We start from the raw sequence: 14703 nt of genomic DNA, 5'->3' as shown, positions 1-14703 counted from the left end.
CCTGCAGTCAGAATCAGGGGAAGTCATAACGGGGAACAAAGAAATGGCAGACCAATTGAACAAGTACTTTGGTTCGGTATTCACTAAGGAGGACACAAACAACCTTCCAGATATAAAAGGGGTCAGAGGGTCTAGCAAGAAGAAGAAACTGAGGGAAATCTTTATTAGTCGGGAAATTGTGTTGGGGAAATTGATGGGATTGAAGGCCTGATGGACAGCATCCCAGAATACTTATGGAGGTGGCCTTGGAAATAGCAGATGCATTGACAGTCATTTTCCAACATTCCATAGACTCTGGATCAATTCCTATGGAGTGGAGGGTAGCCAATGTAATTCCACTTTTTTAAAAAAGTGAGGGAGAGAGAAAACAGGGAATTATAGACCGATCAACCTGACATCGGTAGTGGGTAAAATGATGAAATCAATTATTAAGGATGTCATAGCAGCGCATTTGGAAAGAGGTGACATAATAGGTCCAAGTCAGCATGGATTTGTGAAAGGGAAATCATGCTTGACAAATCTTCTGGAATTTTTGAGGATGTTTCCAGTAGAGTGGACAAGGGAGAACCAGTTGATGTGGTGTATTTGGACTTTCAGAAGGCCTTCGACAAGGTCCCACACAAAAGATTAATGTGCAAAGTTAATGCACATGGGATTGGGGGTAGTGTGCTGACGTGGATTGAGAATTGGTTGGCAGACAGGAAGCAAAGAGTAGGAGTAAATGGGTACTTTTCAGAATGGCAGGCAGTGACTAGTGGGGTGCCGCAAGGTCCTGTGCTGGGGCCCCAGCTGTTTACATTGTACATTAATGATTTAGACGAGGGGATTCAATGTAGTATCTCCACTAAATTGGGTGGCAGTGTGAGCTGCGAGGAGGATGCTATGAGGCTGCAGAGTGACTTGGATAGGTTAGGTGAGTGGGCAAATGCATGGCAGATGAAGTATAATGTGGATAAATGTGAGGTTATCCACTTTGGTGGCAAAAACAGAGACACAGACTATTATCTGAATGGTGACAGATTAGGAAAAGGGGAGGTGCAACGAGACCTGGGTGTCATGGTACAACAGTCATTGAAGGTTGGCATGCAGGTACAGCAGGCAGTTAAGAAAGCAAATGGCATGTTGGCCTTCATAGCAAGGGGATTTGAGTACAGGGGCAGGGAGGTGTTACTGCAGTTGTACAGGGCCTTGGTGAGGCCACACCTGGAGTATTGTGTACAGTTTTGCTCTCCTAACTTGAGGAAGGACATTCTTGCTATTGAGAGAGTGCAGCGAAGGTTCACCAGACTGATTCCCGGGATGGTGGGATTGACATATCAAGAAAGACTGGATCAACTGGGCTTGTATTCACTGGAGTTCAGAAGAATGAGGGGGGATCTCATAGAAACGTTTAAAATTCTGACGGGTTTAGACAGGTTGGATGCAGGAAGAATGTTCCCAATGTTAGGGAAGTCCAGAACCAGGGGTCACAGTCTGAGGATAAGGGGTAAGCCATTTAGGACCGAGATGAGGAGAAACTTCTTTACCCAGAGAGTGGTGAACCTGTGGAATTCTCTACCACAGGAAGTTGTTGAGGCCAATTCACTAAATATATTCAAAAAGGAGTTAGATATAGTTCTTATTACTAGGGGGATCAAGGGGTATGGCGAGAAAGCAGGAATGGGGTACTGAAGTTGCATGTTCAGCCATGAACTCATTGAATGGTGGTGCAGGCTCGAAGGGCCGAATGGCCTACTCCTGCACCTATTTTCTATGTTTCTATGGAAAGGCATGCCAAAAACCATCCTGCTGATTGTGAATTTGGCCAGAGCTTTTAAGGTATGGGTTAATTTGTGCGTTAACTGGCTTCCATAAGTTTAGAAAGTACCAATATAACGGCAATAGGGCGACTGAATTGAACAAAATGTCACAGTAAGTAATGCACCCTTCAATTTGCAATTGGAAAATGCTGCTGGAATTTTCTTATCGTCAAAAACAACATTTAAGTGAAGTCGTTAATGCAAGCCATGGCACAACACGCTACCAGAATATTGTTCTCCGCTATCAATTTTATGTTCCAACCAGCTTTGAGAAAACTACAGCTGATTTAGAAAATTAAACAGGTCTCGGACAAATTAGTTAGTGCAGCAAAATGATTTTGTATTTGGGACTCATTTAATTAAAATGCTTTTTGGTTATTCACAAATATGCAACTTTGAAGATGTCCACTTAAGCTCTATTATAATATCCTGTTTGCAAGTCGGGTGATCCTGTAAACAGGATACTCTGATAAGAGGTTTAGGTTAATGTGCAGGTAGGAGGCTTCATAAGCAGTCAAGTATGCTGTTATAATCAGTTCTCAGTTGGCCAAATCCTGACTGCGTGGGTGTTGTGGGTGGATCAGGTTTTGCCAAGTAGTGTTTGAGTGCCAGTGGAAAAAGGGCAAACATTGGGATAAATTTAATCAAGCAAAGCTAGTCGCGAACATTCTTTTAAATTGGACAAAACGGTTTTATTCTCGGGGGAGCGGCAAATATCATCTATTGATACCTGCTTTCCATTATTATGAAAAATCACTAGTACGGTACAAGGGAGAAGTTTATGAAAAGAAACAGTTGCTTTGAAGATAGTGCACATTTTGGACAAACGTATTTTAACCAATATACTAGCCCTCAGTTTAACACCAATATGGCTTTTAAACTAGCTCAAGTGCTCGTGCAGAGAGCCGGCATGGGTTCAAAGGGCCAAATGGCCTGCTTCTGTGCTGTAACCATTCTATGATTGTACAGTGGTAATTCAACCAAGGAGCTTTTGCTGTGCATGGCCAAGCGACACATTGCCTCTATCGATTGAGCCACTGGTGGAAGCCCAGAATTCTGTTTGTTGCCAAGGTAACAAGAGTGTATTTAACTCTCGGCTCCCTTTTTGGCATGGAAGCAAGTCATCCTCGATATGAGGGACCTCCTATGATGATGATAGATCAGCAACTGTTGAATCGCAGCTCCCAGAATTTTCATTGTTGAGGTTAATCATAAAGGTTTGCAGCACAGAAGCACGCCATTCAGTCCATTGTGTCCGTGCCAACACTTTGCTAGAACAATCAAACGCTGAGGGACTGCTGCACTGTCGGAGGTGCAGTTAAACCGAGGCCCCGTCTGCCCTCTCAGGTGGATGTAAAAGATCCCATGGCACTATTTGGAAGTGGAGGGGAGTTCTCCCCGGTGTCCTGGGACCAATATTTATCCCTCAACCAACATAACAAAAACAGATGATCTGGTCATGATCACATTGCTGTGTGTGGGAGCTTGCCGTGCGCAAATTGGCTGCTGCGTTTCCCACATTACAACAGTGACCACACTCCAAAAAGTACTTCATTGGCTGTAAAGGGCTTCGAGACGTCCGGTGCTAGTGAAAGGCACTATATAAATGCAAGTCTTTCTTTAGCTTCAAATATATGCGGCACGGAAGACACCAATCAGAGGGTTGTGAACCTTTGGAATTCTCTATCCCAGAGGGCTGTGGATGCTCAGTTGTTGAGTACATTCAAGACTCAATAGGTTTTTGTTTTTTGGCAACCATATTGCTGAGGGTCTGGAGCCAGACCGGGTAAGGACGGCAGATTTCCTTCCCTAAAAGGGCATTCGTGAACCAGATGGGTTTTTTGCGACACCCTGTAGTTTCATGGTCGCCATTAATGATACTGGCTTTTTATTCAAGATTTATTTAATTCATTGAATTTAAATTCCCCAGCTGCCGTGGTGGGATTTGAATCCAGGTCTCCGGATTAGTAGTCCAGGCCTCTGGATTACTGGTCCAGTAACGTACCCTTGCTCCTGCTCCTATTTCTTATGTCCTTACCACCAAGGGAGAACATTCACCAGTAGGTGATTAAGTGATGCCAAGCTTGAGTTTTTAAAATCATTGAAGGAAAGACTGAGGAACATCGAGATTTAAATGCTGGAATAAGAGTTGGGAAACAGTGCAATGAGACGTAATGCAAGTATTCAGAAAGGTCGTGTACAATGGTACTTTGCAGCTTGAGAGCAACAAAAGATGAAATTCAGAGGAATACATATACACACACCCGGAATACATATATATACACACACACACACACACACACACACACACACACACACACACACACATCTGAAATCCGGAATCCTTAGGACCGAGTCCATGCCGATTTTGGGTTTTTTCCGGATTTCAGACAAGAAAATCAGTAGTCTGAAATCCAGAATCCTCAGGACCGAATCCGTGCCGGATTTTGGGTTTTGCCGGATTTCAGACCTCGCTGCCCGCCAATCTTCCGCTCCTTGCCGAAATGTCTGGTTTTTGGAGTCCCGGATTCGGGACATTGCATCTGTGTATGTATATAAAACAGAGATAAAAAAAGGTAGCAAGAGTAAGGGAGAATGGAGGCTAGAAGTGGGAGAGCGTGACCAATAAGATGGTTACATTTAGAAAGAATAGTGTCAGATTACATCAAACATTTGAGGGGTTCGTGCGAGTGACAAGTGGTAAAAGCCCCAGAGGTGCATAACAGCAGACAAGACTGCCAGTGGACTGGGAATACTGGTGATCATGGATTAGGCTACAACTTTGAAGGTAATGGATAACAACATAAGAAATAGGAGCAGGAGTCGGCCATTCGGCCCCTCAAGCCTGCTTCGCCATTCAATAAGATCATGGCTGATCTGATCATGGACTCAGCTCCACTTCCCCGCCCGCTCCCCATAACCCTTCACTCCTGTATCGCTCAAAAATCTGTCTATCTCCACCTTAAATATATTCAATGACCCAGCCTCCACGGCAGAGAATTCCACAGATTTACAACCCTCAGAGAAGAAATTCCTCCTCATCTCAGTTTAAAATGGGCAGCACCTTATTCTGAAACTATGATCCTAGTTTTAGTTTCCCCCATGAGTGGAAATATCTTCGCTGCATCCACCTTGTTGAACCCTCTCATTATCTTATACATTTCAATATGATCCCTGCTCATTCTTCTAAACTCCAATGAGTACAGGCCCAACCTGTTCAACCTTTCCTAGTAAGACAACCCCTTCATCTCAAGAATCAACCGAGTGAACCATGCAATAAAGCTTCAACAACGTGAGAAAATATAGATCAGCAGGCAATAGGACAAGAGCTAATAGGAATTACACTTCATGGGAATGGATAAACATGAGCTAATATCCAAGAAAAAAAGGTAGACTGGGTGTAAGAGAAACAGGGAATAGGTTCAGAGGTGCATACCTAAAGTACAAAGAGTACCTTTGGGTCCAGAGATCTTATTGCAGCCCAGGATCCAACAGACTCGGCAGGAATAAAAAAAATGATCTTGGTCGTAATGGTAGAATAGATCTGAGCTACAGATAAAAACATTTATCAGAAGATAGACTCAGAGGAGGGCTCTTCATGCCTTTCAATCGCATCCTTGCAGATCAAGGGTTTGGAGAAAAGTTAACCAAAAAGCTTATTTTCCTTTTCCATGAAAAGCAAATTATAATTGAAATAGAGAAAAAAATGCAAAGTGCTGCAGTACAGAGGGACCTGGGGATCCTTGTGCATGAAACACAAAAAGTTAGTATGCAGGTACAGCAAGTGATCAGGAAGGCAAATGAAACGATGGCCTTTATTGCAAGGGGGATGGAGCATAAAAGCAGAGAAGTCCTGCTACAACTGTACAGGGTATTGGTGAGGCCACACCTGGAGTACTGCGTACAGTTTTGGTCTCCGTATTTAAGGAAGGATATACTTGCATTGGAGGCAGTTCAAAGGCGGCTCACTTGGTTGATTCTGGAGATGAGGGGGTCGACTTATGAGGATAGGTTGAGTAGTTTGGGCCTCTACTCATTAGAGTTCAGAAGAATGAGAGGTGATCTTATCGAAATAGATAAGATAATGAGGGGGCTCTACAAGGTGGATGCAGAGAGAATATTTTCACTCATAGGGGAAACTAAAACTAGGGGACAGAATAAGGGGCCGCCCATTTAAAACTGAGATAAGGAGGAATTTCTTCGCTCAGAGGGTTGTAAATCTGTGGAATTCTCTGCCCCAGAGAGCTGTGGAGGCTGGGACACTGAATATATTTAAGGTGAAGATAGACAGATTTTTGAGCGATAAGGGAGTCAAGGGTTATGGGGAGCGGGCAGGGAAATGGAGCCAAGTCCATGATCAGATCAGCTATGATCTTATTGAATGGCGGAGCAGGCTCGAGGCCGAATGGCCGACTCCTGCTCCTATTTCTTACGTTGTTATGAGCTAGCAAATGTACCACTGGACTGACGAACGTAGGAAAGGAGGATTCACAGAATTGAAGTACCAGAAACGGTTGCTGACAGGGCAGGAAGAGAAGACAGCCAACAACACTGCTCATCAATAAAACTGCATTCGGTTCTCCAAACTGAGGAAATGATAGCAAGAATGGAGGACAGAGCCCAAATGCTTTAGCCTGAATGAGACAATATGGAAGATTCTGTGGTAATTGAAGGTTTTAATCACACTGGAACACCAAATTCTGTCACACACTGTAAAGGTTACACAAGAACATAAGAAATAGGTCATTCGAGCCTGCTCCACCATTCATTAAAATATGGCTGATCTTCAACCTCAACTCCATCTTCCCGCCCGATCCCCATATCCCTTGATTCTCTTATCAATAGATTTTGGATACTCTCGGTCTTGAATATATGACTAAGCCTCCACAGCCCTTTGAGATAGAGAATTCCAAAGATTCATAAGCCTTTGAGTGAAGAAATTTCTCATCTCAGTCCTAAATGGCTGACCCTTATTCTGAGACTGTGACCCCCCTGGTCTAGACTCCCCAGCCCAGGGGAAACATCCTCCCTGCATCTACCCTGTCGAGCCCCTCAAGAATTTTATATGTTTCAATGAGATCACCTCTCATTCTTCTAAACTCTAGGGAATATAGGCCTAGTCTCTTCAATCTATGCTCATAGGACATAAGAAATAGGAACAGGAGTAGGCCATTCAGCCCCTCAAGCCTGCTCCACCATTTAATACGATCATGGGTGATCCGATCATGGACTCAGGTCCACTTCCCTGCCCACTCCCCATAACCCCTTATCGGTCTTAGACATAGAAACATAGAAAATAGGTGCAGGAGTAGGCCATTCGGCCCTTCTAGCCTGCACCGCCATTCAATGAGTTCATGGCTGAACATTCAACTTCAGTACCCCATTCCTGCTTTCTCGCCATACCCCTTGATCCCCCTAGCAGTAAGGACCTCATCTAACTCCTTTTTGAATATATTTAGTGAATTGGCCTCAACAACTTTCTGTGGTAGAGAATTCCACAGGTTCACCACTCTCTGGGTGAAGAAGTTCCTCCGCATCTCGGTCCTAAATGGCTTACCCCTTATCCTTAGACTGTGACCCCTGGTTCTGGACTTCCCCAACATTGGGAACATTCTTCCTGCATCTAACCTGTCTAACCCCGTCAGAATTTTATATGTTTCTATGAGGTCCCCTCTCATTCTTCTGAACTCCAGTGAATACAAGCCCAGTTGATCCAGTCTTTCTTGATAGGTCAGTCCCTCCATCCCGGGAATCAGTCTGGTGAACCTTCGCTGCACTCCCTCAATAGCAAGAATGTCCTTCCTCAGGTTAGGAGACCAAAACTGTACACAATACTCCAGGTGTGGCCTCACCAATGCCCTGTACAACTGTAGCAACACCTCCCTGCCTCTGTACTCAAATCCCCTTGCTATGAAGGCCAACATGCCATTTGCTTTCTTAACCGCCTGCTGCACCTGCATGCCAACCTTCAATGACTGATGTACCATGACACCCAGGTCTCTTTGCACCTCCCCTTTTCCTAATCTGTCACCATTCAGATAATAGTCTGTCTCTCTGTTTTTACCACCAAAGTGGATAACCTCACATTTATCCACATTATACTTCATCTGCCATGCATTTGCCCACTCACCTAACCTATCCAAGTCGCTCTGCAGCCTCACAGCATCCTCCTCGCAGCTCACACTGCCACCCAACTTAGTGTCATCCGCAAATTTGGAGATACTACATTTAATCCCCTCATCTAAATCATTAATGTACAGTGTAAACAGCTGGGGCCCCAGCACAGAACCTTGCGGTACCCCACTAGTCACTGCCTGCCATTCTGAAAAGTACCCATTTACTCCTACTCTTTGCTTCCTGTCTGACAACCAGTTCTCAATCCATGTCAGTACACTACCCCCAATCCCATGTGCTCTAACTTTGCACATCAATCTCTTGTGTGGGACCTTGTCGAACGCCTTCTGAAAGTCCAAATATACCACATCAACTGGTTCTCCCTTATCCACTCTACTGGAAACATCCTCAAAAAATTCCAGAAGATTTGTCAAGCATGATTTCCCTTTCACAAATCCATGCTGACTTGGACCTATCATGTCACCTCTTTCCAAATGCACTGCTATGACATCCTTAATAATTGATTCCATCATTTTACCCACTACCGATGTCAGGCTGACCGGTCTATAATTCCCTGTTTTCTCTCTCCCTCCTTTTTTAAAAAGTGGGGTTACATTGGCTACCCTCCACTCCATAGGAACTGATCCAGAGTCAATGGAATGTTGGAAAATGACTGTCAACGCATCCACTATTCCCAAGGCCACCTCCTTAAGTACTCTGGGATGCAGTCCATCAGGCCCTGGGGATTTATCGGCCTTCAATCCCATCAATTTCCCCAACACAATTTCCCGGCTAATAAGGATTTCCCTCAGTTCCTCCTCCTTACTAGACCCCCCGACCCCTTTTATAACCGGAAGGTTGTTCGTGTCCTCCTTCGTGAATACTGAACCAAAGTACTTGTTCAATTGGTCCGCCATTTCTTTGTTCCCCGTTATGACTTAAATCTTAAATCTGTCTTAAATTTATTCTGTGACCCAGCTTCCCCTCTTCCCAGGAAGCACTCCCTCAATGGCAAGGATGTCTTTCCTTAGGTAAGGAGACCCCCTAAAAAAAAAATCAAACGAGTTTTCTTGATCAGAAAAAGTGACTCGAGGAAATTTGTCAACAAAATATAATGTAGACAAAAAAAGAATCAGTTTGGTGGATAGAGTTCTAATAGACTTCAACAGACTTTGAAGGAGAAGACACAACAGAATAGCAGAGTCAAGATACAGTGAAGTTTGGAGTTAGAGGACAAAATGCTATTTTGCATTTCAGCTCTCAAACAGTAGACACAACTTGTATTTATATAGCGCCTTTAACGTAGTGAAACGTCCCAGGGACAAATTCGACACCGAGCCGCACAAGGAGAAATTAGGACAGGTGACCTAAAGCTTGGATCAAAGAGGTAGGTTTGAAGGAGCATCTTGGAGGAGGAAAGAGAGGTAGAGAGGTAGAGAGGTTTAGGCAGGGAGTTCCAGAGCTTGGGGCCCAGGCAACAAAAGGCACGGCCACACACACCACTCATTCTAACCAGAGTAGATTGTTTTCAGCCCCATAGTTCAAGCCCCAAGGGATGAATGAACAATCAATCCATTAGAGGATGAACGTCATGGAGGTGGCAAGCTATGTAATCAACATTGTTTACAACCCCTCCTAACCTCTTTTCATGTGATTTTCTGCCTTTCTCCCATCTGCTTTTCTCTCTCTCTTACCTCCGTATGTGTCTCTTTTTCTCTGTCTCCAATTCCGTCTTCCTTGCTTTCTTTCTTCCCCCTGGAATCCATTATGCACGATCCCTGAGCCCTGGGGGGCTGAACAGAGTCAGGGAAGCAATTTAGTGTCAAGTAGTTCAGGTTTGGCTCAGGCTTGAATGGGGCCTACCTACTATAAAAAGGAAGGCTCTAATGCAGATTTCCTGCCTACTGCCCATGAGCAGATTTTAAAACATGCAATCTGATGCGAAGTTGAGCTACGCGTATAGAAATAACCGCCGTTGACTTTGCAGTCCCTCAACGCTGTCCCACCTGTGAGAGACTGTGGTTCTCGTATTGGACTGTACAGCCACCTAAGAACTCATGTTAAGAGTGGAAGCAAATCTTCCTCGATTCTGAGGGACTGCCAATGATTGAATGACACCATGTTAATAACCCAAAGAACCACCCTGCTGCAGTGGCTACATTCCTCTTTTTGGAGGCACTGCTGTGGATGCACATTACAGTGAAACCAACTTAAGATCGACTCTGACAAGACAGAATCCAACTTATAATGCAACAATTTCCACATGCAGAAACATTACGGGTTTTTAAAAATTGGGGCAAGATAAAAACTTATTTAAAAAATACAAAAAAAAAAGATACTGATAAGACTCACTCTGTATGGATCAAAATTCAAATCTACTCATTTTTACTAAGTGGCCATTTGTGGAAATAAAAGCCAATTTATAAATTGCAAAACAATTCTGATTTTGCAAACCAAAGTGACTTTGGTATTCTTTCAGTAAATGTGCTCACGCTGTAGGACTGGGTAATGGAACAACTTCCCCTCAATTTTTGTCACCCAGCTGGAGGAGACATCGTCATAATATTTATATTGTATAAATTAAGAGCAGAAAGATCTTCCGGAGCTGCTACAAAAGTAATCTTCAATTTTCTCTATTTGTTCTATCAGGTGTAGAAAATCCTGCTTAGAACATAAACATCTGTGGAGAATGTAAAAATTAAAACTATCGAGAGCACGTTGAGGAGGGGCGAATGTTGCTGCCTGGTAATGTTTACCACCACCATGCTCGGTTGAATTTGAAGGTTGCTGGAATATTTAATCTCTACATTGTGCAGCTAATGTACCCATCGAACTTTGTACAAAATACCAACAAATCACAGCTGACCAGCCCTTTCCTGCTTTTATTTCTCTGAGCTTGCAGGTGAACAACAAGCAGCTGCCGTTGACGATTGCTGTGAAAATGTCCGTCCTCACAGAAGTAGCCTTAAGTGGGACAGGCTAGATTCGCAGCTAAACATCACCAGCAAACTGCAGACCACAGATTATCCAACACAATATTTAAAAAAAAATAATCTTCCCACGCACAGTATCCTTCCTGCTTGGACGAGATTTTTCCCCTCTATTGTTCTTAGATTGGTGCCAGCATATCGCAACCTTCTACTGCACATGGAACCCTTTGTAAAGAACACTGAATCAGCCAGGACCAGACCAAACCAAACACAAATTATAGGGCATCAGTTACAGAGCACACTGCATGGCCAGCAGCTTAATAAATGTAGCACAAAGTAAAACAAAATATAATACTTTGACATCGTCAGTGAGAGCTTTGCAGGATAATGTGTTGCAACGTAGAAACACAAGTATACTGACATGCCTTGAATGGTGAATTACAGAAGAATTGTTCATCCTCCCTGTATTAGATAGGATGCCAAATAACTTGAATGGGTAGGAGCACGCTGGCTGGACAAGAAGCTAACCCAGTGCTGTGTGCTGGCAGACGAGTTGAACTCCATCAATAGCAATATAACGATTTGAGGATGCCTGTCCCCAAGACTGGGCCCTGACAACTCACATCCAAGCTCTCTGGGCTTGGGTAAGTAGGGGGGTGTACGCACACAAGGCAAACAGAAACCGACAGTTGTGATGGAGAAAGCCACACTTCAAACATTAACCTGCCTTTTCTCTTTACAGATGTTGACAGATCCGCTGTGTAATTTTAGCGTGATCTGAAACGTGCAGGGCTTTTTCAGCGTAGAGTTATTGTTAAAACACACAAAACCACATCTGGGAAGAGATCAATTCTGCTCCAATCAACTGCAACCACTAGATTCTGCCTGCAACCTCCTGACGGACATTTTCTAAACTCATTGATATCTTGCTTGGGCTCTACAAAAGGAAACTTCCATTTACCTTTCTTCATTTCAAAAGTCTGTAATTCAGAACATGGAATACAGCGTGAAATAGCCGTACAGACAGGGCGGCTCTCAAGATTTCATCTCTGGTCTGTGTTGAACTCGTTAAGAAAGCAAATGGCATGTTGGCCTTCATAGCAAGGGGATTTGAGCACAGGGGCAGGGAGGTGTTGCTACAGTTGTACAGGGCCTTGGTGAGGCCACACCTGGAGTATTGTGTACAATTTTGCTCTCCTAACTTGAGGAAGGACATTCTTGCTATTGAGGGAGTGCAGCGAAGGTTCACCAGACTGATTCCCGGGATGGCGGGACTGACATATCAAGAAAGACTGGATCAACTGGGCTTGTATTCACTGGATTCAGAAGAATGAGGGGGGATTTCATAGTAACGTTTAAAATTCTATCGGGTTTAGACAGGTTAGATGCAGGAAGAATGTTCCCAATGTTGGGGAAGTCCAGGACCAGGGGTCACAGTCTAAGGATAAGGGGTAAGCCATTTAGGACCGAGATGAGGAGAAACTTCTTCACCCAGAGAGTGGTGAACCTGTGGAATTCTCTACCACAGAAAGTTGTTGAGGCCAATTCACTAAATATATTCAAAAAGGAGTTAGATGTAGTCCTTACTACTAAGGGGATCAAGGGGTATGGTGAGAAAGCAGGAATGGGGTACTGAAGTTGCATGTTCAGCCATGAACTCATTGAAGGGCCGAATGGCCTACTCCTGCACCTATGTTTCTATGTTAACACATTTCTTTGAAAAGAATTTGATTTTTGCCTGTCTTTCCTGGAATATTCCTTCAATGGCCTCATTTACAAGTACTGGATTAGTACCATGCTATGCAGATCCGTCACAAATCCAACACTGCTTCAAGTCCAACATCACAACATCTTGAGCACGAAAGGGCTATTCCTTTAATGGTAGGGATGCACCGCATGTCCTCATATATTTAGGCTACATTTCACTATGCAGGCTCAAAGATGAACAATGGTTTGAGCTTTAACTGGGGATCATGTAACTTCTACCCCTCAACTGGTTTTACATAAGAATATAAGAAATAGGAGGAGTAGGTTATACGGCCCCTCAAGCCTGCTCCGCCATTTAATACAATCATGGCTGATCCAATCATGGACTCAGGTCCACTTCCCTGCCCGCACCCCATAACTCCTTATCGGTTAAGAAACTGTCTATCTCGGTCTTAAATTTATTCAATGTCCCAGCTTCCACAGCTCTGAGGCAGCAAATTCCACAGATTTATAAGAAATTCCTCCTCATCTCAGTTTTAAATGGGCAGCCCTTTATTCTAAGACTATGTCCCCGAGTTCGAGTCTCCCCCATCAGTGGAAACATCCTCTCTGCATCCACTTTGTCAAGCCCCCTCATAACTTTATACATTTTGATAAGATCACTTCTCATTCTTCTGAATTCCATCTCCGGAAATCAACCTAGTGAATCTTCTCAACTGCCTCCAATGCAAGTATATCCTTTCTTAAATATGAAAACCAAAGCTGTATGCAGTATTCCAGGTGTGGCCTCACCAATTCCCTGTATAACTGTAGCAGGGCTTTCCCTGCTTTTATACTCTATCCCCCTTGCAATAAAGGCTTTGTGTGCTGCAGCAGGAGGTAATCGTTGCATTTCATATCATTTACCAATATCTTATTTTTGTAGCCCATATACTGAAGAACGACTTATGTTTTAAACCTCATCAATGTTTTCATATTTTTTTTTTTAAATTTCTTCTTGGGCTATGGACAACATTGCTAAGAATGCTTTATTGGTCATCCCGACTGGTAATCCTTCCCCGCAAACTGCTAGCCCTAGTGGCGACGGTGCTGGAACAGGATTCTGAGCCAATGATAACCAACGGATGTCAATGTCTGTGTAAGTCAGGGTGGCATCAAACTCAGATGATGGTATTCTCATGCTCTGGTCATTCTCAGTGGTAGCAGTTCCAGACTGGGAGATGCAGCTGAAATAAGCCGGGAAAACTCTGGCAGTACATCGTGCAGCCACGACGTGGAGGAAACGTACAGTCCAGCGACAGTGCTGCCAATTCAGTGAACTGCCAGGTCCCGGATAGTGTCAAGCTTCTTGAGTGTTGTTGAAGTTGCACCCGTCCGCGTGAGTGGGGCAAAGTCCATCACTCAAGCTTTACAGATGACAGAGAGGGTTTTCGGGTGAAGAGGGTCAAGAGATTGCTGCTTATGTATCCAGCCTTTGCCCTCCTTTTGTAGCCAAGATGTTTATATATCTGGTGTGGTCAAGCTTCTAGTCAAAAGGTGACACCTCAAGCCGTTAATAGAATACCAATCAGCGACAGCGATGCCAGTGCAGGTTACAAGGAGATGGTACAAGAACCTGGCACCTAGATGGCACACGTTAACCCGCTATTTGTCAACCCTCTGGTGCGCTGCCATTTAACACATGAGAGCTGGACAGTGAGGGCTGATTGATGCATCTTGTAGTCAAATAGCCAGAGTCACACCCAGCTCCACACACTGCACTTTGAATCAGAGGTCATCAGACAGTGATCAGGATTGGGAACCTTGACTGTCCCTTTCCTGGTCCACAGAAACGGAGGCCACTCATCGAACCTCCACTGCATCCCCAACCAAGGTTGGCTAACATCACAGACCAGGGATCAAACATTGGACCTTCCTGCTCTCTGTAGCTTATATAAATTATTTATCTGGGAGTTATCAGGAAGCTTCAACATTTTCATGTTATGGTGCATTAGAAAGAACAAAATGTGTAGATATAAAGTTCAAACAGAGGCTGAAAGAAAAAGGAGACAAATTAAATGTTTGGTGTAGATACAGATTTTTGAGCGATAAGGGTGTAAAGGGTTATGGGGAGCGGGCAGGGAAGTGGAGCTGAGTCCATGATCAGATCAGCC

The 14703-nt window shown here is 44.0% G+C and overlaps 1 protein-coding gene across 6 annotated transcripts in view; it reads right to left on the bottom strand.

Annotated features, from left to right (window-relative positions):
- Window positions 1–14703, bottom strand: part of LOC139239496 (nuclear RNA export factor 1-like) — a 92822-nt gene that overhangs the window by 73923 nt on the left and 4196 nt on the right. For 5 of the 6 annotated variants that reach the window (XM_070868284.1, XM_070868287.1, XM_070868285.1 and 2 more), the window contains exon 2: window positions 9608–9706. The exons of the other annotated variant lie outside the window; for it this stretch is intronic. In XM_070868284.1, the coding sequence (XP_070724385.1) occupies window positions 9608–9706 (99 nt within the window). The remainder of the gene's footprint in view (window positions 1–9607; window positions 9707–14703) is intronic. 6 annotated transcript variants of the gene reach the window in all.

Source organism: Pristiophorus japonicus, chromosome 27 (genome assembly GCF_044704955.1).
Source record: "Pristiophorus japonicus isolate sPriJap1 chromosome 27, sPriJap1.hap1, whole genome shotgun sequence".
In the NCBI taxonomy this organism is placed as follows: domain Eukaryota; kingdom Metazoa; phylum Chordata; class Chondrichthyes; family Pristiophoridae; genus Pristiophorus; species Pristiophorus japonicus.
The sequence above is the reverse complement of the archived record's forward strand: the minus strand, read 5'-3'. Positions and strand labels throughout refer to the sequence as shown.